This window comes from Thunnus thynnus, chromosome 24 (assembly GCF_963924715.1).
Source record: "Thunnus thynnus chromosome 24, fThuThy2.1, whole genome shotgun sequence".
Classification (NCBI taxonomy): Eukaryota; Metazoa; Chordata; class Actinopteri; order Scombriformes; family Scombridae; genus Thunnus; species Thunnus thynnus.
The window spans coordinates 8431649-8454989 of record NC_089540.1 but is presented as its reverse complement, the minus strand read 5'-3'; the positions used below and the strand labels follow the sequence as shown (position 1 = coordinate 8454989).

The window sequence follows — 23341 nt, the reverse complement described above, 5'->3', positions numbered from 1 at the left end:
AATGATTGAAATTATTTTTTAACTACACAATTACAACAATCCATCAGAGCTGCATGTTTTTGGCATGTGCAATGAGGAGCCGCCTGGAAATTTTTTGGCATATTACTACTGTTCAACTTGTCAACCCACATAGATTAAAAACTGAAATTCCCATCCCTGCTGCCAAAAAAATGTCATTGATTCATTGTAATTGGTGTCTTGCGCCACCCAACTTCTCTGGGAAAAACAGCAAACTGATTTTCCGTATAAATTTCCTTACTTGTGATTGTAATCAGCTTCTCTCCTCTTGTTTTTTTTGTTATTTTTTCTCCCACGCTCTCTTTTTCTTTCTTTCTTTCTGTCCTCCTTGCTTTGCATTGTGAATGGTTGCATGCCATCTGCCGGTGTAACCCTAACGATGGCTTGCTGGCTCTCTGTAACATCCGCCACCACCACCATCAACAACAACAACAACAACAACAACAACATCAACAACAACAACAACAACAACAACAACAAACGATACCGTCGACACGCACACACCACAACTGTTGCCATGGTTATCATAATGCTCCACCTACCTGTCCATTGCTACCACCTACCTTCCCTCTCCCCCCCATTCCTCCTCCTCCCTCTCCCCTTCCTCTACCTCCCCTTTCCCACCCTCAAAACAAAGTCCCAATGATGTACAGTGCTACGCCTGCTACTGTCTCTGCAGCAACAACTCCTGCCACAAGTGTCCCCTACGCAGCAACAGCACCAGCCAATCAGGTTTGCTCCTTTTAAAGCTTTCTTTCATCAGTCCCCGGAGCTCTGAATAAGTACTGCTTTCTAATAGTGAGCTGCAATAACCTGCAGCTGAGCCCACGCCCAGCCCCTCCCCATCCATCCATCCGTACGCCTGCACTGGGCGAGCTCACGCTGGCATAAAAGCCTGTGAGTGGGTGTTTTCAAGAGAATTCAAAGCAGAGGGGCTACCTGAGCAAGCCGGTGCCAGTGCAGTGTATCGTATTTCTTTGAAAAACATTGCGCACAGCCCCTTAAGGCGCAACTAGAAGCACTTCTTCAGAGCTCCCACATTTGCAAAGTAGTAGTTGTGTTGTGTTGCACTACTTCCTGGTTTTGTTTTGCATGTTCTGTTTTAAGTTTTATTTTCCACTTTTCTTGTTGTTGTCGAATAAGCCTCTCCATCTGCAGTAGGGGCATCATCTGTACTGCTTGTGTGCTACATGTATGCAAACACACACACACATACATCCAAGCATATATACGCAGGCAATTCCTGGAGCAAACCTCACAACTGGTTCATAACAATCTCACAGCTGCCATATTGGATCTTTTCCTGTTTTCCACTCCTCCCAGTTTCACCTTTTTACCTCTTCCTGGCTGCAGGATAAAAGAGCGAATAAATCATGTGAGGAAACAGTTACGGGGCCGCGCTTGTCAGGGTGAGACAGACACAGGAAAAATGATCACAGAAGGTGTCTAAAAATGGCCTCTGATCGCAAGCTCTCCTGTTGCCGTGTGTCAGCAGGAGCCAGGGAAGCAGGGCCAGGTTTGAATGCCAGAGTGACGCATGTGTGCCCCATTTTAAACCTGGAAATTTCAGCACAATGCTGGCACTCTGGCCACGCGCAGCTGGCAATCATTTACTGGTAGTTCTATATAGAGGTGCCACGAGGATGAACAGACGAGAAGTGTTCCACAGGTAGAAATGTAACTGGCAAACAATCATGTAATCTTTAACCGGTGTGAAATTGCCCACAACAGCCAGAATTTAAATTAGTGCATTTAGACGTTGACTGGATATGGGAGTCTCTCACTACTCTTTCTTTTTTTCTTTGTTCTAATGGCCTCTGTGTGCAATGAAAATACATTAACATCAACTTTTGTCAGAGATCTTTCTTCCTCTATTATAAAAGTATATCAGTTTCTTTTAAATGGAACAATTTTAGATAATTGACGTCTTTAAAAATATCTTTTAAAACGACTCCTATATCCTACCTGGAATTTAAAAAAAATATGAGAATGGAATCTCCCAGTGTGACAAATATAAATCATAGGTTAATCGTTAAATGAAAAGAATTAATAATTTCTCCAAGATTCCCCCTTCCATCATTAACCAAGGATCCGGTCTGGTACCTTGCACTTTATTACCCCTCATAGGCCAGCAATGTGTGCACTTCCTGTGAGTCACCGTCTCTTCCTGTAATTGGCATGCAGCAGCAGTAGCAGCAGGAAGCAGAGCTGCTCTTTAAAGATGCATGTGGGACAAGGAGCCGGAGAAACACTGACGTCAGCCCCTCGCTGTCTGTCTCCGTCTGCCCCTCTCTTTCTCTCTCCCCTCCCCGCCCTGCATAAAGATCCTTCCAGCTAGGACACAGTTAACACTTAAAAATCACCAGCTGTGCTGCATACAGTGGAAGCTTTGTAGACTACAGTCAACCCCATCGTACGGTTATTCAGACCGTCATTTCATTTTTTTTAATTAAAGGCACTGTTTGAAAAGCCTCTCACACCCAAACTGTTTGTACAGTTTGTAGTTAATACGAATGCTAGCTGGTTAGAATCAGCCATTAGCATCTCCTTAATTGTTATGTGGCTTCTCAAACCCAAATCCTGGACCAAAACACTTTGCAGGATGAATAGAGAAGAGAATAAAATGATCATAAATCATGTAGCCAGAAGAAGTAAACATCTCAGTGAAAGGCAGTGTTGTTTACCTCAGAAGTAAATAACATAACTAGTTAGTAATACCTATATATAGAGGGACAGGATGTTGCAGACATGTTGAGAGGTTCAGAGTCTGGTCAACTCGTGACCCTCTGAACTGTCATTGTGACATGACAAGCAGTAACCAATCACATCATTCCATGTCCCAGCTCATATTAACCATGTGCTCACAGTGCTGGGGTCTCTGGTAACGTCACTGCTGTTGATGGAGATTGTAAAGTTGCAGCTCCCTCTACTGTCGGAATATGAGATTACATTACACACTTCACAGGCCAATCACTGTGACCACTGAACTGATGGGGAGATAAACTGTTAGAGTTAAATACAATAAGCAGGAATATAGCTCTTCAGCTAGAGGACAAGGGTTCAATCTGTCATCTCCCTGTGTCATTATACTTATCACTTATTAGAAATTACAGACTAGGTCACATGCAATAAGAATTATAATCTGATATGAATCTGTAAAACATTCACACCTCCACCACTGATTCTGTAACACATACACTTAATTATCCAACTAGTCACATCATCATCTGCCATTTAAATCTTCCTAACTTGTTCTGGGCAGAAATTTGTTGCATGTACGTGTCAGTGAAACATGCTGCTGGTATTACCGCACCAAATCTGAGACAAATAGGACCTGCAAACAATTCCTTGGCATTTGTTTTTACCCACCTGTGCTACCAGATGGGTGGAATGTACTGTCCTATCTTAGCATATCCCATCCATCTGGCACCCGCAACCAAACTGTTCTCTTTCCATACTGCACTGTGGAGCAGGGCTTTCCTCTCAGCCCGTGCACATCACACGCTCTCCGACTGTGGCGACCTTCTGTGATGTGTGATGTGACCAGTGGCTTCTGTCCTTTGCTGGCTGTCTATTGTCTATTAACAAGCACCATGCGGCTTTGTTCTGCGTTGGCTTGCTGCCAGGGGCAACCACATGATGGCAGCCAGCAGCTCTTCTATCTGTCTTCCCCCCCTCTATCGACACTCCCTCTCTTTCTGTCTTTTCTTTTCTCTCTCTCTCTTTGTCGTGTGGTGGATTAATCTTTATCTCCTAAAGGGAGAATACACACAGAGTGGTGACCAGACCTGGGTCAAATGCTATTTGCAAATAATTAGAAGCTGTTGCTCTTGTCTGCATGAAACACCAGGCAGGTGGTGTCACAACAGTGCGACAGCTAACACAGAAAAGTACTATTCATTGATAAATATGCATCTATGATTTTCCCAATATTGTGTGACACTGTTGTCATGGTAAACATGATCTAACTTAGGCTTTCTTGGTATGCTTGAAACGAACTAGGTCATTTGACATGTCATCTGTTGTGAAGGCAGGGTGAAAACATGATCCCACAAGCGCTTCGTTTGAGGCATACTGAAGCCTTCAGAAGGCAAAAAAATATTATTTGACCCAGATTTTAAGGAGACACCAAACAGCAAAAACATCAGTTATATGTATTTATGTTAAAGGGGACATATTATGTACATTTAAAGGTCTATATTTATTTAACTCATATTGACCCTTTATGCAGTCCCTCAGTTCAGCCTCTGTCTGAAACAGGACATTTTAGCTCCTCTCTCTTTAAGGCGCCCCTCCCAATGAGCCCCTCTATCCTGATTGGTTAGCTACTACAAAAAATGATGAAACAAACTATGGTAGTAGGATTTCACTTCTTTTATTTGTTCTTCTACTTGATGTCAATTTCTCAAATACATCTGCACATATTCAAGCTGATATCCGTTCATCTGCAAGGTAAAAAAAAAATTGTTGCAAACAAAGCATTCAGAGCAGGCTGAAGCCCTGACTTTTGACTTGCAGCGACCATTTCTACATATGTTCACCTCAAGTTTTGGAACTTTGACCATGTTTAACACAGACATCCAACTGTATATAAACGGAAAATCACAAAAAGCATAATATGTCCCCTTTAAGTATATCCTTTATGTCTTAAATAATCAAAATCAATTGAAATTTTACTGTCACACGATTATGTACTGAACAATGGAAATGCAAAAATGAAATTTTTTTTTTTTTGACAATTGTTGTAAATGACATTATGTAGCATACACTTGTGACCACTATCTTGTGAGTAAATGAAGCTTCTCTTTCACAGGTAAACTAAAAATTTTCTCTCCTTGTCTCCGCTCTGTCTTCTCCTGTGCCCCCCCCCCTTCTGTGTCTCTCTCTTCTAGATCATCCTGAAGTAAGTGTCAGGAAGGGAATGGAGTGTCACGAAGCTGCACTAGGAAACCCAAAACAGCCCCTCTGTAAATACTACCTTACCTCTCCAATAGAGGTCCAGCAACCTGCATGCTAAGAGTGTAACACTTCAATTTAACCGTAAGAACTGCAGTGCCGGTGTAACACACACAGAAAAAAAGATATATACTGTATGTATTGCTAGAAAAAAAACTATTAACATGAAAAATTCAAAAATACTCTTATGTATAGTACTACATACATAGCAGACACACTATAGAGGTCATTTTAACAATTGTTCTCCCAAAGTACCGTGGATCCCCTTTCTTTCATATTTATTCTAAGAACCTCTGCACAATGTTCATCCCTTGGTTAGTGAAAAAGAAGCTTGATTTGCACTATATGAGAAATATAGTGCTTTCTGTTGAAGCGGAAAACAGGAAGAGTCACAGAAAACCCGTGCACAACCACACCGACGCACTTGGCGCTTTCAAGGGGCGGCGAGCTCGAGGGTTTTTGTCTCGCGGTCTTTTGCTTTTGTCTCTTCAAAGTTGAATGTCCTTGAGGCAGACAGGCTCATGTTTTCTTAATGTGACTGTCCCTGCGAGGGTTCCTCTGCGACCCTCATCTGCCCATTAAGATGCCATGATGAAGCTTATCCTCCAAACCTCCCCCTCCTCACCCCTCCCCCCTCCGCCAACTTTTCATCTCCGGAAAACATCTTGCCAAAGTTGCAGCCTGGAAGAGATCGGTGGAAATCAACCTGCCAGAAAGCAGAGCCACGTTTTGACATCCTGCTCAAAAAACAAAGTTTTTCTTTCTTTTGCCATTTCCCAAGCTGCTCAGAACGCAACCCAGTCTCCCTTTATTTGTTTTGGTGCTGGGTTGAATTCTTTGTTTAGGAGGAGTGGTGGGATAGTTTGTGCACGGATTTTTGCATGTGGTTTGGGACAGATAGGGGAAGACAGTGCCCAGTGTTGACAGAAGATAGTCGTGGCCATTACCGAAAAGCCTAAAGGCTCGGGTCTGTGCCAAGGGCTTAACAAAGCTTGAGGGTTAGTTCCAGACATACCAAGCCTTGTGTGTGTGTGTGCATGTGTGTTCGTATCTGGAGACTGATGGTCTGCCGGCAGACTGGGACTTGAAGCGAGGTCTAGCAGGTGATGACAACACCAGGCCTGGTAGGACAGTTTTTTTGGGGGGCGGGGGATTTAAGTGCTAAGACTAAACAAAAAAAAAAAAAAAAAAACGGTGCATTTGACGTTGCTCGTCAAGCAAAAGATGACTTGAACTTCGACTGGAGGGCTATCTGTGACCGTCGGTTGTCCTGTCCAACCCTACTATCACCGATAATCCTGTTCCATTTTAGAAAACTGTAGAAGTGCCTAAAAAATGCTCATCAACAACATGCATCCAGAGTGTATCACTAAAAGTCACAGACACAACACACTGGCTGTCAGAAGCAACATGGACTTTCGGGAAAGACATCACATTTTTGCGAATCGTTACTGGAATCAGTTTTCTAGTAACCGTTCATTAACATCACAAGTGACTTTATCGATACAAAAAGAATTTAAAGAAACGACAAATCAAAAATAGCTTTGTAGAATGTTTGGTGACTTTCATGGTGTACCATCGTTTCTTACCATGGTTTGAGTAGTTTACATGAGGAACGTGGGTGAGAAAAAAAAATGTATTGTAAACTGTGTAATGTATGTAAAGTGTCTCTTATTTTGAGAGTTTATATTCATGGTTCTAGAAATGTATTCAAAGTTATTTAAAATTTGTGTTGTGTCTACTATCAAGGTATGTTTGAACCTCCCCTCCCCCAACCCTCCACCACCTCCATCGCCACCTCTCAGAACAATCATTTCTTTCTTTTTTTTTTTTTTTTAGCCAAGATCATAAAATGTTGTTTCATTATTTTAGACCAACCCTCTTTAATTTTTGCATTTTACGATTAGCGTGTTTTAACTCATGATACTAAATCTCTATTTTCCATTTTTCAAAAATTCAGATGTAATTTCATGGTGCTTGATTAATATTTGACAATCCACAATCATACTTTTGGAACAAGAGTGAAGCTCTGGTTTCACATTTTGGTTTCATTCTCTTTGATTGTCTTCTCATGCATTATGATTTGTATGTAATATTTGTGGAAGGTGGTAAAAGTTATATTTTGTTGTAATTTATCTTATGTTACTCTTGGTCAAATTTTAGTCAAAAACAATGTTGTAAACTATTCTATTTTGAAATGAATGTAATTTATTGAGCTGTGCTACATTCTGCACGGTTGGTCATTTCAAGGTCTAACCTGTCAGGTCAGCGAATGAGAAGTCGCACACAGGAACAAGGGGCGGGGTTTAAAAGTCAGCCCGCCAACGGAAAGCTACTGGATCTTTCTTGCCTTCTCATCGAAAAAAAAGATCACGGTGTTGCAGTAATGAGCATAGTAATAGAGTTGCTTGTGTTGTTGGAAAAAAAATGTTTATTGTATAGATGACATTTTACCAAAAAAAGAGAAGAAAATTTCAAAAAAGATGTACTTTTCACTCTAGTATGATAGTATTTCATAACAATATTAAGTTGTTGCTGTGGCAACCAAATGTTGCAATTACTAAAGTTCGGTATTTTTGTAAATGACATTGTTAAGTTGATTTTTGTTTCTTTTTGCTAGAACACTGTACACAAGGTAGATTGTAAAGAAGATATGAACATTTCTTATTCTTCACTGAGATTATGACAATGACCTAATATTTTCATTAGCAAATAACAGCCTCTATAGTGCTGTGACTGTAACACTTAAATAGATTTAAAGTCATCAATGTTACATAGATTATATATATATATATAAATATATATAAATATATAAGAATGAGATCATCTATAAATTAATAAGTTCAGATGTACAACTCTTCCCCTGAGAAAGGACCTTTAGGTTCCACACTGAGACATTTTATTCGATGTATCACTAGAGTTAAGGATTGCACTTTTCATATTGTTTAAAGATGTGATCTGTTTTCATTTCCTTTAAGGGTTTAGAGGTTACTGCACCCTGTTAGTACAGTAAATCTGTTTATCAATCAAAAGCAGATGCTATCGGTAAATAACTTTAATTAAACATGTTGCATGGGAAAACAATATTTTCTTTTCTTACTAAATGATAACTGAATGTTTCTAGTGAAAAAAAAAATGTCTGTACACAAAATGTCATTTGGTGACCCACAATGCCCTTGTGTATGGGATCCTCTTGAGATGTAATGTTTTTGAAATGTGTTGGCAATGATTGACTGATGGTAAAAAGAAAAATGTAAGCACTTTCTGAGCAGTTGGTCAACTGAGCAGACTCAGCTTATCCAAACACTTTGCCTTATCTTGAGTCCATCGTGCTTAAGGTTTTATGTTTTTAAGAGCTCTTATGAAATTTATTAAGGAGGCTGAACGGGTCTCTCTTCTCAAACCCCTTCTCAGTTTTATTTCAAATATATATCTTTATATCTAAAGTCATTTTTTAAGGTGTTAATGTGCGCATCACAAGGCCAAAAGGGGTGACTGCAACAGAGTGAACAGTCATGGATCTTTACTTGTAGTCTCCCACATCTGTAGTGAAATCTTTTTGTCCCATTGCCTTACAATGGAACAGTTTGGAGCTTGTAATTCACAGCTTTAGCCAGCAGAGGGCACTACACTGGAGACTGCAGGTTATGATTGTGACTGCCTGTGCCATCGTTGTTGCAGGGTACCCTACCAACAAAGTAAAGACATAAACATAATTCGACAAGAAAACCCTCATCGGATTTATAGGTTCAATGTAATCATTTTTCAATGTATTCTTTTTTTTTTTGCATATATTTTGTGCTATTTTATGTTTCTATAGTCAAATGTTTCTTTGGTTCCAGCAAGATAGTGTAAAATCTATTGAAAGAAAGAAATAAAGAAAATCAAAGGAATTTGTTTGTCTCGGCCATTTATTTGTGACATGTTTGTGTATTATTTGACACAGTTTATACTTAAACATGCATTAAGTGTCCCAGACTTATTCTTAGTGACACATACAGAGATAACTACGTTTTGTTTAATTTGTTACAGGATAACTGTTTATATGAGACCAGTAAGGCTAAAATACGGTCAAGTCAACCAATTCATCTGTGTTCTCTCATTGTGCAAACTTCCTCTGACTTAAATGTCGGTGGTTTTTCTTCAGGGCTCTCTCAAAGACCCCTGGTGGTCCCTGAAGACCACTTTGGGAACCACTGCCATAAAAGTAAATAAACAGCAGATCACAGTGTAATTAGAGCAAAATTTGCACCAGATAATAGGCTCTGAAAATACACTAAGAAGACTAATGACATGATTTTAATGCTGCTTGCAATAAAGTATGTCTGAGCTTTCCAGAATTCTTTTTCCACAGATGATAAACATGACGATAAGACAAAGTACTGGGGACAAGCAATTTATGTCTATGTCATTTCCTGTTTCTGCAGTGGAGCATTTTCTGAATTTGACTAAAATATATATATAAATACCGGGTATATGAGAGGTCAATAATACCACTGCTTTCACGGCTACATGTGAAAACAGGCCTGTGTCTGATGTTGGCAGCAGTGGATGGAAAAGGTGTTCAGTATTACCAGAAATGCTATGACCTGAATAGAGTATAACACAAGCTAACAAATTAGAAACAGGTCATTGTAGAAATGCGAAGGCAAAGTTGGAAGATCACCCTTTTAGTTGATATACCACCCAGTTGACCAGCTAAGAGTAAAATATTGTAGCTTAGACTCGCTGTTGGCTGCTCTTTGCTAATTGTACTAATATCAGTGTTGCCATCAGAACTGTGTTATCACATATGATACCAATCAGCATATCCCAGATGTGTCCCAGACAAGGTCAGGAGCACAGGATGCAAATTCAAGGGGAGACGAGACGTAACAAGACTCTTACTGATACTGCTGGTGTGCAAGGTCAGAAAATTGAGCTGAGCCTCGTCTGGAACAACTCCCATCATCTAATGGGTAGCAAATGCCCCAAATTCAAATGATAAAGCCCTATAGTGGCCATAGGAAATATGAAGCTTGTCTGTTGAACAATGAGCAAAGAAGAAAACTGTATGACACAGACCCACATAGTTCACAAAGGGAGGAGGTCAGGTGGTTGAATGGGTCAACAAAACATCAGACTTTAACATGCAACAGTTAATGTTGGTTACTTTTAACCATGACTCTACAATGATCTAACCCTAACTAAGTTGTTATTTTAACTCAAACCATGATCTTTCCCTAAATTGTGCCTAACCCAGACCATAACCGTAAGTGGTGTCAAATAAAAAGGTGATTTGTAACCGTTTGGAAGGCACTGACAAATGATCTCATTATGTTAACAGGAGTATTAGATCAGAAAACACTTATTGCTGTTGTAACTGTGCTTTGTCCAGTTTCCCATACTGGTATAGTTCTTCATGAGCCATTTTCTCATATGAGCCCCAAAAAGTATCCAGAGAATCATGTCCAGACATTGTCCAGAGTTGCCCTTTCACACAAGTAGCCCAGCACACATCAGGTTGTCCGTGTTAGGGGTGGGTGATACTGCAAAATTTGGTTTCGATCCAGTACCAAGTAATACAAGGCCAGAATCACCAATATTGATACTGACACCCATACTTTTGATTATTAAAAGCAGCTTATGTACTTTCATGTTGGGGAGAGTAGTGTGTCATGATTTATGGGGTGAATGCATCATCAATAGGCTCAATTTGAATACATTTCCATGACCACTAAATGATTTGCCAAATGTTAGCAATCATTGCCACCTGTGAGACCAGGGTTTGATTCCCAACTGAAGCATGTGGTATAGTTTTTTCAATTCCATTAAAATAATTAATTTAGATAACAAGTTTCAATGGGCTGAATATATTATTTGATTTTCTAAATATAGTCTATATGGCACCAGGGTGGCGCCTGGGTAGAGTGAGCAGGAGGCAAGAGATGACGCAAAAAGTATAAATAAATTACCCTTATTCTTCACCCTTGGATGGTTGTATTCTTCCAGTTTCGCGCCAGTCACGTGATATAAACGTCATCAACACACCCATGCGCTTGCTGTAAATTCTCTGGAAAACAACCTGCTGTATTCACACACAGGCTCAGTCAAACATTACATGGACTTTGTACTAGGGAGTTAAAGTCTGTTTAATGTCTGGTCCACTTGATTTGGACATTTACGTTTCCACATACAGCTCCTCCGGGTAATATCCGGTAACTTCAGGGTTGCAGTGCATGTGTGAAAGGGGCTCTAGCCTACATTACTCTGTTTCTATGAACAGTGTAATGTGTAAATCCTTACAAATGATATATCATCAAAAAAAGAAGATGCTTTAATGTTTAATCCCACATTTCTATTTTCGTTATATTTAAAAATGCCTCTCTTCACATTCCTCTCATCTTTGTCACAAACATCCTGGTCTTATCCTCCCTCTTTTTGTTAGTGGCACTAATCACCTCCCATATCATCCAGGAAATAGTAACATCCAGTGGATGCAGCGACTCCAGAGGCGTGGATTCCCAGCACTGTTGTCTTCTTCAGGATAAATAGCCTCTTTGCCTTTAACTCTACTGTACCCCAGTGTGCAGAGAAATGTAGTGTTAGCCTTCTGAAAAAGATGTGCAGTCTAGTTGCTTCTAATAATCTTATTTTTGCCACACCGACGCCTTATTGCATTATGGATGCCTCGGGAATGGTGTCCCTTCAAGATAGCGTGGGAATATTTCAGTAGAGGCTGTGCATCTCCGGGCTAAATGCTCCAGCATCATCCTAATTTAACCGCTTGTACCTACATCTCATTTACCGTAAGCTGTCACCGTGTCATGCCTGTTGTCTGAGTCCAGGCGGTGTGCATGGGGATGCGTTTCTTTTATCCGCAGCTGAAGACTTTATTCTCTGCATGCCGGATTTAAGAAGACAGGAGCGCTATGCGGGAGTATAAGGTGGTGGTGCTCGGCAGCGGCGGGGTGGGGAAGTCGGCGCTCACGGTCCAGTTTGTCACCGGGACATTTATAGAGAAGTACGACCCGACTATTGAAGATTTCTACAGAAAGGAGATCGAGGTGGACTCCTCTCCGTCGGTGCTTGAGATCCTCGACACCGCCGGCACCGAGCAGTTCGCCTCCATGAGGGACCTTTACATCAGGAACGGCCAAGGCTTCATCCTGGTCTACAGTCTGGTCAACCAGCAAAGTTTTCAGGACATCAAGCCCATGAGAGATCAGATCATCAGGGTCAAAAGGTGAGACATTGTCCACTTGATTGTGTAAACCACCTTTGAATTATTAATATAGTCTGATGCAACAGACAGCTTGTTAAATATGTTTTGGCCCTTTAAATAGTCACATCCTAAAGGGGCTACACCCTTGTCAGTCCCCAAATTGGTATTGAGTTGAATAGTGGTTCATAATTATTGCTGAATTCTCTAATTAATTAACCACAGTGAAATTAAACTACATTTTGCTGGAGTACCACCTGGTACCTCCCAAGAGCCCCTGGAATTCCTTGAATTTAACTCGGAGAGCCTCCCAAAAAATGCAAAATTTTTTACACTCATCATCTCTAACTTTCATCCTCTCAGCTCCCTCCTCTCTCTCCTCCATCTCTGTGAGAAGCCGCAACTACCAGCTCATGTTCCTCATAAGAGGCCAGCTGCGGCTCACCTGTCATATATCAACCCGCTGAACTCTCCCTTGGTTTGATATTCTCTGTCTCACACACATGACTAACTCTGGATGGTTTCGATCAGTGCATTACTCAACGAATCCACTGAGCTCATCTCATGGCTGAATGAGAAGGAGAGTGGAAGAAAAGCTCTGATCTTTCCTTTTGGTTGTGACATAATGGTGGTTTTGGCTCAGGGCCTCCCTTTATTTTGGATATTTAATGACACTGACCGAGTTAGGAATCTTTTGGGTTTTAGCAGAAGGTGTCTGAAAAAGCCATCTTCTTCTACTGGGAAGCTCTGATACCACATCAACACACTAGCAGGGAAAATATAATGAAGTGACATAACTGTCAAAGGTAGCTAATAGCTATCTGGTTTAGAAATCACTTTGTCAGACCTTATGTTGAGACAGGAATGTATGCTGCAGTTATAATCCTAGATTACAGTTTCCCTTAATGATGTTAAAGATAAAAAATAGTTAGATTGTGATGTTCTACTCTTGGCTGTTAAAATCAAGGCAATAATTATGACATTGTTATTAATGAGCCCATTAAGTTGAGATATAAGGCTAGTTTTACAGTATATGGCTACATTTACAGGTTTTGTATGAGAACATGAAGGACACTCATGTAGACATTTCATTAGTCAGCATAATTTGTCCCAGATTATCATTGGCCCTTCAATTTGTCACATTTTAGAGGGTATATAGACCCCTGTCAGACCAAGAGCCTTCTACAACTTTAGTGATAGGTGGCAGTGAAAGTTAGTTTTGCCATAATCAATCACTGCTGCATTCTCTAATTAATTTATAGTGAAATAAAACACCATGAAATTAAACTACATTTTGCTGGAGTACCACCTGATACCCCTTAAGAGCCCCTGGAAGTTCATGAATCCCACGTGGAGAACCTCTCAAAAAATGCATGACGTTTAACACTCCAGCCCAGGATCATCTCACACTTAAATCATCTCAGCTACCTTTTCTTTCCTTCTGTCTTGCTCTATAGGGGAATAGAGGTACTTATTACATAGGGCCCCAAACTCACAGGGCCTCAAGGTGTCAGTCACCCCACATTTGGGAAAAATATAAAGGACAATTTCAGTTCATTACAACTTGGGTCTTATTCATATAGTTTTGGACTTTGTTTCTATTGGGTATGGCATTATACTCACTAAGTAGCTGCTGTGATCTGAGAGTGTGGCGACATCACTACAATGAAGTCCAACAAGGCAAGAAACAAGCAGTAATATGTTCAGAGAGGTTGTAAGCTTGCCATGCTTACAACCTCTCAGTTTATCCAGATTATATAAAACACTTTATTTGGTGGTAAAACTGGAAGTGAGTGCGCTTGAAATGTGGGTAATTATACTTAATTGCACAGGAAAACTGTGTGCCCAGATCAGATCAGATCAGCAATTAATTACCTGTAGGAATGAGGGCCAAAACTATGAAGATAAGATTGTTTTGATAAACTGGAATGATCCTTTAATCACGTGCAGGTTGTCAGGGTTGCCCCATGTTAAGATCAGGATGCACGTGTATAACAGCATCAAAAAAGTTCATTCATTCAAAAGAATTATTTATTAACCTACAGTCATATATTTAGAGTTGAACCTGTATTGTTCAGTGCAGTGCTTTTTGTCATAGACTCCTCCCCATCCCTGAAGTGAACTGAGTGCTCCCGTGGCACCTACGTCACAGGCCGAGTGGAAGCAGGACAGCGTCACAGCTGACGAGGCACAGCAGGGAAGAGTGCACGAGGGAACTCCTTTGAAATGAATAATATAATGAGGGATAAAACTGAGCTCTGTCGCCTCTAGCCAGCCGCCACCCAAAGCAGCAGCCCACACTGCACCAGCAGCCACTGTCCTCAAGTGTACATCTATAAATATTTCATACTTTTATTTCACACTGCTCTGGGTTTGAAGTAGGTTTTGTTACTGTATGTGCGAAACTGTGAATAAATAGAGTGTCCTTAAATGCGTACAGTAACCCACATTATCATTTTAATTTGTTAATAATTTGTCTATTAATCAGTAAACATCAAGTGTTTTGTGTATAGATATAGATGTTTGTCAGAGATATTAATTGACTACAATTTTGATAAATGATTAATTATTAATATATAATTATTATTAGGTACAAGCAAAAAACTGGTTCCAGCTACTCAAATGTGAGGTTATGTAATCATAAATTGAATATCTTTTTGAAGGTTGGACTAAACAAACTATTTGAAGACATCACCCGTTGGCTCTGGGAAATCGGGAAGGGCATCAGTATGTACATCAGCGTGCAACTGGACTGTTCTTTTAGAATAGGAAAATGTTTTTTGTATGCACATAGATTATATTTTGTAGAGAAATTACAATCATGCAAAGACTAATTGAATTTGAGCAAACAATAATCTATTCTGTTATTGAAAAATTCCACCACTGTCACTCAGTTTTACTCAGTTGCCTTCTTTAAAATTCACAGCTTTGTGCTCTCTCAAAGAGAAAGATGAGCGAGTCTCATCACACAACAGGCGTCAATCAGGAAAAATTGAGGAATAATTGAAACAACGCAACAGACCTACAGTAGAAAATAGTCCTTCCTGTAATACAGCACAAAAAATGACAAACATATTCAATGAAAATGTGTTTAAATCCACTTTTTGTCTGACTTTAAAGAGTAACTTAACACTGAATCCACTTATTTAGCTGGTAAATTATATGTAAAAGCACTTTATTACACTGTCAACAGGAATTCTGGGTCACCCCTACATTCAAAGCTCTTCTCTACACCCCTGATATAGCTTTTACTGTATTATGACATTATTATTACATTTAACCGACATGAGAACCAGATCAGTGCACATTGCCGACACATGCATGTAACATCAACGTTGGTTTATTTAAGGATAGTAAGAACAGGCTCAGTTGGTCGTTTAAACACATGCAGACTATCCACTGGGTGTCCATCCTTAATGAAACAACCAACAAATTCAGCTCCTGGTCTCCATTAGCTGTCTCCAGGAGATCAGCCACCCTCCTCCCAAACTTCTTGCTGAGCCAGCAGCAGCAATGAGCACCACACCGAGATATAGTATGTGCCCACTCACCAGATCTTAATGGGATTGTGTTGGGTTGGAAGCCAAGAAGACATCAGGCCTCCATTAAGGAGACATATAAACCAGAATGCTTATGCAGGGCTCCTGGTGGGGGAAGCATGAGAAAGAAGCAAGAATACTATAGGTTACTGTTCTGCGCCTCTGCAGGTGGCTTGAAGCAATGAGATACTGTCTCCTGCAGTGCACGAATCCACATATCACCTTCGCCGTGCTGACTTGCATGCATGAGGAGGGGCAGTGAGAAGCAGTAAACACACTTTCCCCCACTTGTCTCCCATCCAAACTGTGTGTTTTTCACAGAAATCAGCATTTTTGTCTCAACCATATCAGATTATTTGTTTGATAAGACACCCTGCCATGCTCAAATCTTATTTGTATAATTGGTGTATATCTGTGCTAGAACACAATACTCTCTGTAGACTCCAGCACCTCACAGGCTAACCAAATAAACCCCATGTCAGTCGCTATCAGTGAAAACAACATCTGGGTGTAGCCCTCCTCACAATCTAATAATCTCGTTGCCTGCATGTAAAGGTTTATAGTTCTGTCGGCGCAGGAGGAAACGCGTTCAAAGCACTCGAGCTGCGATTCCACGCTGCACTGATGCTGTGTCTAATAGCAGGAGGTTAGTGTCACGCACCGCTGAGTGGGAATAGGGTGGAGAGACCAAAACTACGTATCCCAGGGGGCACTTTGGTGTAGGTACAAAGCAGCTTCCTGGCCTCAGGCTTTTAGTGTTTGCCATCAGGAAAGAGGGAGTTGTTCAAGCAGCTGAGGAGAGCCACCAGTAAAGTGCTCATTGTTGAGGTGTTAGTCGGTGTTAAGTGCTGGGTCTTCACAAGTGTTTTCACCATTCTCAGAAGCTTTGTCCCTTTCTCACATTCAGACCAGACTTGTAGCATTCTGGCAGCTCTCAAACATCCAAAAACACATCTGTGCATCATTCAAATACAATCTAATAAACACTGGGACAGTCATTCCTAATGTTTTTCGGTATTAACTCTTTAAAGTGAAGCCACCACTTAAGAAAAAAAAGATTTAGCTTTGATCTGGGGTTTCCCATATGTAGATGATTATCATTTTTTTTAACTATCAAACTGAAAACAAACTTGCACACTCATATTACTCATTGCAGCCTTTTTCCAGACCTCTGAATCACTGCCCACATCTCAACCGATTCAAGTAAGTCTGGTGTTGTAAAAACATTGGCTCGAGCCAGTCGGAGCTTTGAAGGTGGAAAATAACGATTCCTAAATTGATATTTTTCTTCAATGAACATGACAAAATCGCTAACCGATCCACGCAACTGCTACCGCAGCTTCCATATCAACTGGAAATGACGTTGGCTGGATGGACGCATTGATGGCTACTGATTGGCTAGGGCAATATTTTGAATGTGAACAGCAGTAGTTGGCATCCACTCATCATTCACTCATGAAAACACAAAACTGGGACTGAGTCCGGATTCATCATTTTTGCCCACATGAAATTCTGATACTTTCTGAAAATCTTTTTCACATGCAAGTCAAACTGAGTGTATTGTGTCCTCCATCCAGAAAAAGCTGGAACCTCCATTAATGGTTGAATCTCCGCTTCCAGCCTCAACACACGCTAAAGAAGGGAATTTGGACCATTTGGGACTTATTAGTTGTCCTCACATTACAATTTGGGTTTTTGAAATCAGCACAAAAATGCTCACTTTGGATTGTTTTTATTAAACTGTGCAGAACAGCGGGAATAATACAATTAATGAGGACTTGTCCATTAACTCCTGTACTGCTCATACTGTGTTTGCATCCGAAGTAAAGAAAACGAGATTATCTGGAGGAGCTGGGCTGCACCATTAAAGATGGAAATGAAGCTTGGGGATTCATCGTTAAAAAAAAAAAAAAAAAAAGACTCTAAAGACCTTCTCCATCTGTTGTGCAGGCCCTCTCTTTGTCTGTTTATCACAGGAATGTTTGCGGTTTGTTGTTTTGTTGCCTTGCTTTCTTCTTCATGTAGGCACTTCTTCTTCTATGGCACTACAGAAACATTAGCTGCAGATGCTTTGTTCTCTAGTAGTAACACCCCTTTGGGAATTAACACAGTGTAGGCGCTATAGGTTATGTGATTTTTCTGTCCTGTCCTACAAGCAGATACATGGCTGGCTGTCACACAATGTAGCTGCTCCAACTGCTAATTAACAGCAGATGCAGAGCAAAGAGGCGGCTGCAGGGTTGGAGGGCTTCATGTTGGAGATGCCTGACTGTTCTTTTGTAATTTCAGTGTGTGTTTGCCTGTGCTGTGGGGCTTGTGAAACGGGTAAGTGAAGTCACTGTAGCTATTTAGCACAGCAGGTAGCCTTAATAAGGCTGTTGTACCCTGAGGCTAAGTGGAAAATGTAGAGTCTGTCTTTTTTTGTGAGTTATAAACACTGCTTCTTTGTGCGTGGGAGGGTTTGTGTGTTTGCCTTTTTCTCAACAGTTGGAACAACAATGGCAGTGACTTGTTTTTGTGTGTTTTAAAGGTCAAATGTATATCAGCAGAAGTTATACAAGATACCACATCCGTTAATGAGGATGCAGCAGTCAGACCTGTGGCTTTTAACAAATGGAGGTACAGAGGATGGCTTTAAAAAAAAAAAAAAAAACTGGAGCTCAGCAGTTTGCAGTGTGAAAGCCCTGCAGCTGAGCACCTGAGCTCCCTCTGAGTATCATCCTCAAAGAGTTTTACAGCGACATTTTAGAAATAAATAAACATTTTTTAGCATCACCATCTCTGTATAATTTGCAGTCGGCCACCTGCTGTTGTCTGTCCCATAAATCCAGTGTGACTTATCTCTCATGAATTTTCTGCAAAACAAAAAGCTGCATATTCATACAGCTGGTAGTTTCAAGCAACACATTCCAACTGGGCTGATAATTCCCATAATGCACGGCTGCCAACCCTTGTGCCGGACCAAGAGCAAGTTAGCAATGTTTGTTATTTTCTCCTGTTTTATATTCATATGCATGTAGAGTGAAAACACTTTGAGCAGAATATAAACACTGTAACCACACCTCATAAGCCAGAAAATCCATGAGGATGAGTATGGATATAATGGTCATATAGCAGTTACAAAAAAAAGTGCAAAAAAGTGATGTTTTGAGGATTTAGTAATGTGTGGTTATGTGGAAGAGGTATTCAGTAGTACTAAAAGTACTGCAGCTTAAACATATTCCATTACAAGAAAGCTCCTGTGTTAAAATATTATCATAAAATATTACTTATATTATCAGAATAATGTACTTTAAGCTGCATCAAATTTTTGTTGATATACTTTTTGGATTTTTGGCCACAAGCTGAAAACACAGCAATGGTTCTATTATGTTATTGTCATTATATAAAGTTGAATGTGTCGGCAAACAGTGGCTTATTTACATATCCAGCAAACATAATGAAACATTAGCATTCATATGGACCTGTGTTTTTGTCCACCTGACAAATTTAAATCCCATTTTTATTTTGGGCTGCACCAACTCCTGACAGAAATATCTGGCTAGTTAGTTGCCAGCTTTGTCTACTGTTTGGTGCCGGGGCAGTTAGCACACAGCTGGTTTATCTGAGCTTTTTTGTTGAAAATAGCTGCCTGCTGCTATTTGAAACAAGGTTCATGAAAGCAGTCAGACTCAACCAAAGCTGTAAAACCAAAACAATGAGCCGAGAAAGGCTAAAAGGCTCCATGGAGCTACATAGATTGATGGATTTACCATTAGAAGTAACTCCTCTCATATTACACATAGTCATTTTGATCGATTGTTAAAGGTGCAGTGTGTAGAATTTAGTGGCATCTAGCAGAACGGACTTGGCAGAAATGGAATATAATATTCATAAGTATGTTTTAATTTGTGTATAATCACCTGAAAATAAGAATCATTGTGTTTCATTAGCTTAAAATGAGCCCTTTATATCTACAGAGGGAGCAGGTCCTCTTCCATGAAGGCCACCATGTTGCACCACCATGTTTCTACAGAGAGAAATCAGTCTCTTCTGGGTCATTGTGTTGCTAAAGAGTTTTGCTTTTGCTCTCTAATGCTGCGCCATCATGTATCAGGATCTTTGCAGACAGGAAATGAGGCACAGATAGATAGTTGTGTGTCCCGTGAGTATTACCAAAATGTTTCAGTGATATCTCATTTATCACTAAAAGTCATTGATCAATAATGAGAAATACCTCTTCTTTTTATCGTAGTGCAAATAATAATTACATTTACAGTATTTTATTTGTTATTTTAAAGGGCATATTATGTGTTGGTGTATTTTTGATTTAGAGACATATTAGGTCTATGTATCTGTTCAGCAATTTTATGCAACTTCTTTTAATCTGTGGAACATGTTAGTAATTTTTTTTTTGCAATGAAATAAGTTTGAATTTTAATTTTCCAAGTCAAGAATTTGCCAGCACCATTCTTCCATTGTAATGAACACACCATTTTTGGTGGGTGTAGCAACCACCACATTTAAAATTAATTATTTCCGTCCCTGCCTGGCTACCCCACACCCAAGAGTAAAAAAAAAAAAAGAAAACCAAACTGGGCTGTAGGCTACAGTACATTAGGTAAGCAGTGTTCCTGGCTCCAGAAAGCACAGCTATTTTATACACCAATTTTTCACTGTCACACCATGTGTAACTTTTAGATTGTGGTTTAATGTTTGGATGAACTTGAGTAATGAGTTGTTAGAACACTTGTCATGTAATTTGTGCTCCTCTGCCCAATTTGTTTGACAGTGAAAGTGACTTAAATGCATCAAGAAACTGAACTGAAGAAGAGTTATATTTGTGACTTATTTTGTGTTGGATTCTAGTCCAATTTCATCATCTACATGTTGGCGCTGATATTATTTCCTGAGTGATTATTGTTACTCTCAAAATGCATAAATTTATACTGTAGTATTCAAATTTTTCTTGGCATTCCCCCTACGGCCATGCTTGCATACTGACAAACCCCAGAAAGCCTCCTCACATGCAAAAATATCAATTTATTTTTTATACAAGAGGTGACAAAGTGTGAATAATGTGGGATAAAAGGTGAGAATTTTAGTTTAAAACACAAACATGTAGAGGTTGTTAGAGTTAAAATAGCTGAGACATTGAGCGCAAAACTCTTTTTAAGTCTAATATTTAACCCCAAACACTGACTGACATATTCTTCAATAATACATGATATCAGCCTATAAATCCCTGTGGGGCGGGTTTTGTTCCTGCTGTGTTGAGCAGTTTCAGCATCTCCTCATCTGGCGAGGAGGGAGCGGTAGTTTGATGCTGCAAAAAAAAACACATTTTATACAAACTCCCCACCCAACCCACCCCAGAGAAGCTGGCTCTCCCTGTGTCTTTGTAGTTATATATAGAGTTTCTCCTGCAACGCTGTCAGATTGCATTTGTCTGCATGGTGCTCTCCTTGTTCACACTTTACACCCTCTAGACTCCAGCTTTCCAAACACACACACACACACACACACACACACACAGGGGCCGTGCAAGATGCTTGTCCTGCTGAGGTCAGCTGCTGTTTGTACGTGTGTGTGTTGTGCAGTGCAGCGGCTGTTGGGGAGGAAATGTCAAGCTGCAGGGAAGTCTTTGGCATTTGAGCCTTAAAGAGTGAATTTTCTCCGCTTGGCAGTCTTGTTTGTAGACCAATCAGGGCAGAAATTGCTGAAATTATTTATAATCGCGCTTTTTTGGAAGCTTTTTCTGTCTGGCGAATTCCTCCGGGAGGTCAGAGTTCGAGTTCCGCCACAGAACAGCAGCCTCGAAGCTGCCTAACTGTCTCGCTGAAGAATGCTTAAGCAGGTTCAGCAGGTGCTAAAGTGTCCTTCACACTGGGTCTTCCCCGCTAAAGGACGCTCCCTGCACTGGTTCCTCCCTCCGCCCTGCTGCCTGCACTCATTTCCTCCAGCTCTCTGGCCCGCTTTAGCTCAGTGAGACTTTGTCAGCTCTTTTCCACGCCTCGGCTCTTCTCCCAGCTGAGCAGCGTGGCAGCAGGCCACCAATTTGTAGATAAGAGCCCATTTCTCAATAGCACCAGCAGATCAATAATCCAGGCTCGGGATGCACTTAGGAATGAGTGATGGTTGAGGCTATTAGGGGGTCTGTGCCATTACCTGTTGTGAGAATATACAGTATACCCTCTGTAATTGACATTCTGTAGTTTAATCAGAGAAAACATGAAGGGCGTCTTACTGAGATGTCTGGTATCTGAATAAAGTGGGATCAGGCTTTACTATAGAATAATAAGTAACTGTCTTTGTACTGTAGCAACCGTAGTGTACTAAGACATTTGGGAAACAGCTTTTAAAAGGTCAGTTCACCCAGATTACAGAACAAAACCATAGCTGGCCAAAAGTATGTGGAGTAATCAATTGATTAATTGTCTGTAAAATGTCAGCAAATTGTGAAAAATGCCCATCACAAGTTCATGAAGCCATAGTGATGTTTTCATGTGTTTTGTTGTGTCTGACCAAACAAAAAGATATTCAGTTTTCTATCATTGAAGAGTGAGAGAAACAGAAAATATTCACATTTAAGGAGCTGGGAATTTTTACCGTCTTTTTTTTTGATCAACTAATCTATTGACTAATCATCGCAGCTCTAATGTGGACACCCAAACACTACACCCATGTGGACAGGGATGTCCACATACATTTGGCCATATAGAGTATTTTCCTTTTTTAGTTGTAGCAGTATCTATCCATGCAGAAAGTTGTGTTTTGTTTTGTTTCTTTGTCCAGGTTTTCTCCCAATAATCCAAACACCTCACACTTTGAATGGTTTACATTGGAGCTACTACTTTCTACTGAAGAAATAGTCCCTGTTTTCCATTTCCCAGTGCTTTGAGCTGCCACATTATCTGCAGATGTTACTTAAATCCAGTTCCTGGCACCCCAGAACCTAAAGGAACAAGTACCCATGTTGGCAGATTTTTGGGAATGAGTGCCATCACCATAATCAAAATCCCAAATGAGAAAATATGTTTTGGAGGAATGTTGGAGTGTCATTGAAGCTGTTGTGGTGGCTGGTGGTGAAATAAAACCTTACTAAGACACTTTATGATGTTTTTTTCCTTTAATTTGTCACTCATCTGTGACCCTTTAAGGATCTACATATGGAACTACAGGTGTCTGCTCTCCTCTTCTTCCGTACATGATATTTTGGGATGAAACTCTCAATGCCAGCTGATACACTGCAGAGTTTCAGATGTGGGAACACACAAGAGTCACAGCTAAATATGAAGTAGAAGGTACGAGGCCGATGTTCATGTCCAATCATGTGAGAGCACCACATTAGCTTTATTCAATTATTCAATAACCTATTCCATTACTCTCCCCAGCCTGGTTTCCTTGTATTGATGGCTCAGTGGGAAGAGGACTGGGATCGTCAGCCACACACTGGGGAAAAAAGCTTTTGATCCGTTAAGACATGCTTAGTGCATGATGGAAATGATGCAAAGTGGAGGGCTAACGATTTTAAACAAGAATTGGAAGCCATTAAGCGTACAGCTTGCATGCCATGCACAGGCACGTATAATGCATCCAGGAATAAACAGAGCGTCACAGCGTTCGAAAGAGGCAGTTATTGTTTGTG

General features: G+C 40.4%; 2 protein-coding genes across 13 annotated transcripts in view; both read left to right on the top strand.

Moving 5' to 3' along the window:
* mbnl2 (muscleblind-like splicing regulator 2) overlaps positions 1 to 8867 on the top strand; it is a 55839-nt gene extending 46972 nt beyond the window's left edge. For 7 of the 12 annotated variants that reach the window (XM_067583680.1, XM_067583686.1, XM_067583688.1 and 4 more), the window contains 2 exons: positions 656 to 750; positions 4911 to 8867. In XM_067583680.1, the coding sequence (XP_067439781.1) occupies positions 656 to 750; positions 4911 to 4925 (110 nt within the window). In that variant the 3' untranslated portion in view covers positions 4926 to 8867. The remainder of the gene's footprint in view (positions 1 to 655; positions 751 to 4910) is intronic. The other 5 variants (XM_067583687.1, XM_067583690.1, XM_067583692.1 and 2 more) reach the window with 2 other exon arrangements.
* A 2516-nt stretch (positions 8868 to 11383) lies between these two features.
* Positions 11384 to 23341, top strand: part of LOC137177073 (ras-related protein Rap-2a-like) — a 13539-nt gene continuing 1581 nt past the window's right edge. Inside the window, exon 1 of the mRNA XM_067583183.1 lies at positions 11384 to 12199. Coding sequence (XP_067439284.1) covers positions 11886 to 12199 — 314 coding nt within the window. The 5' untranslated portion in view covers positions 11384 to 11885. The remainder of the gene's footprint in view (positions 12200 to 23341) is intronic.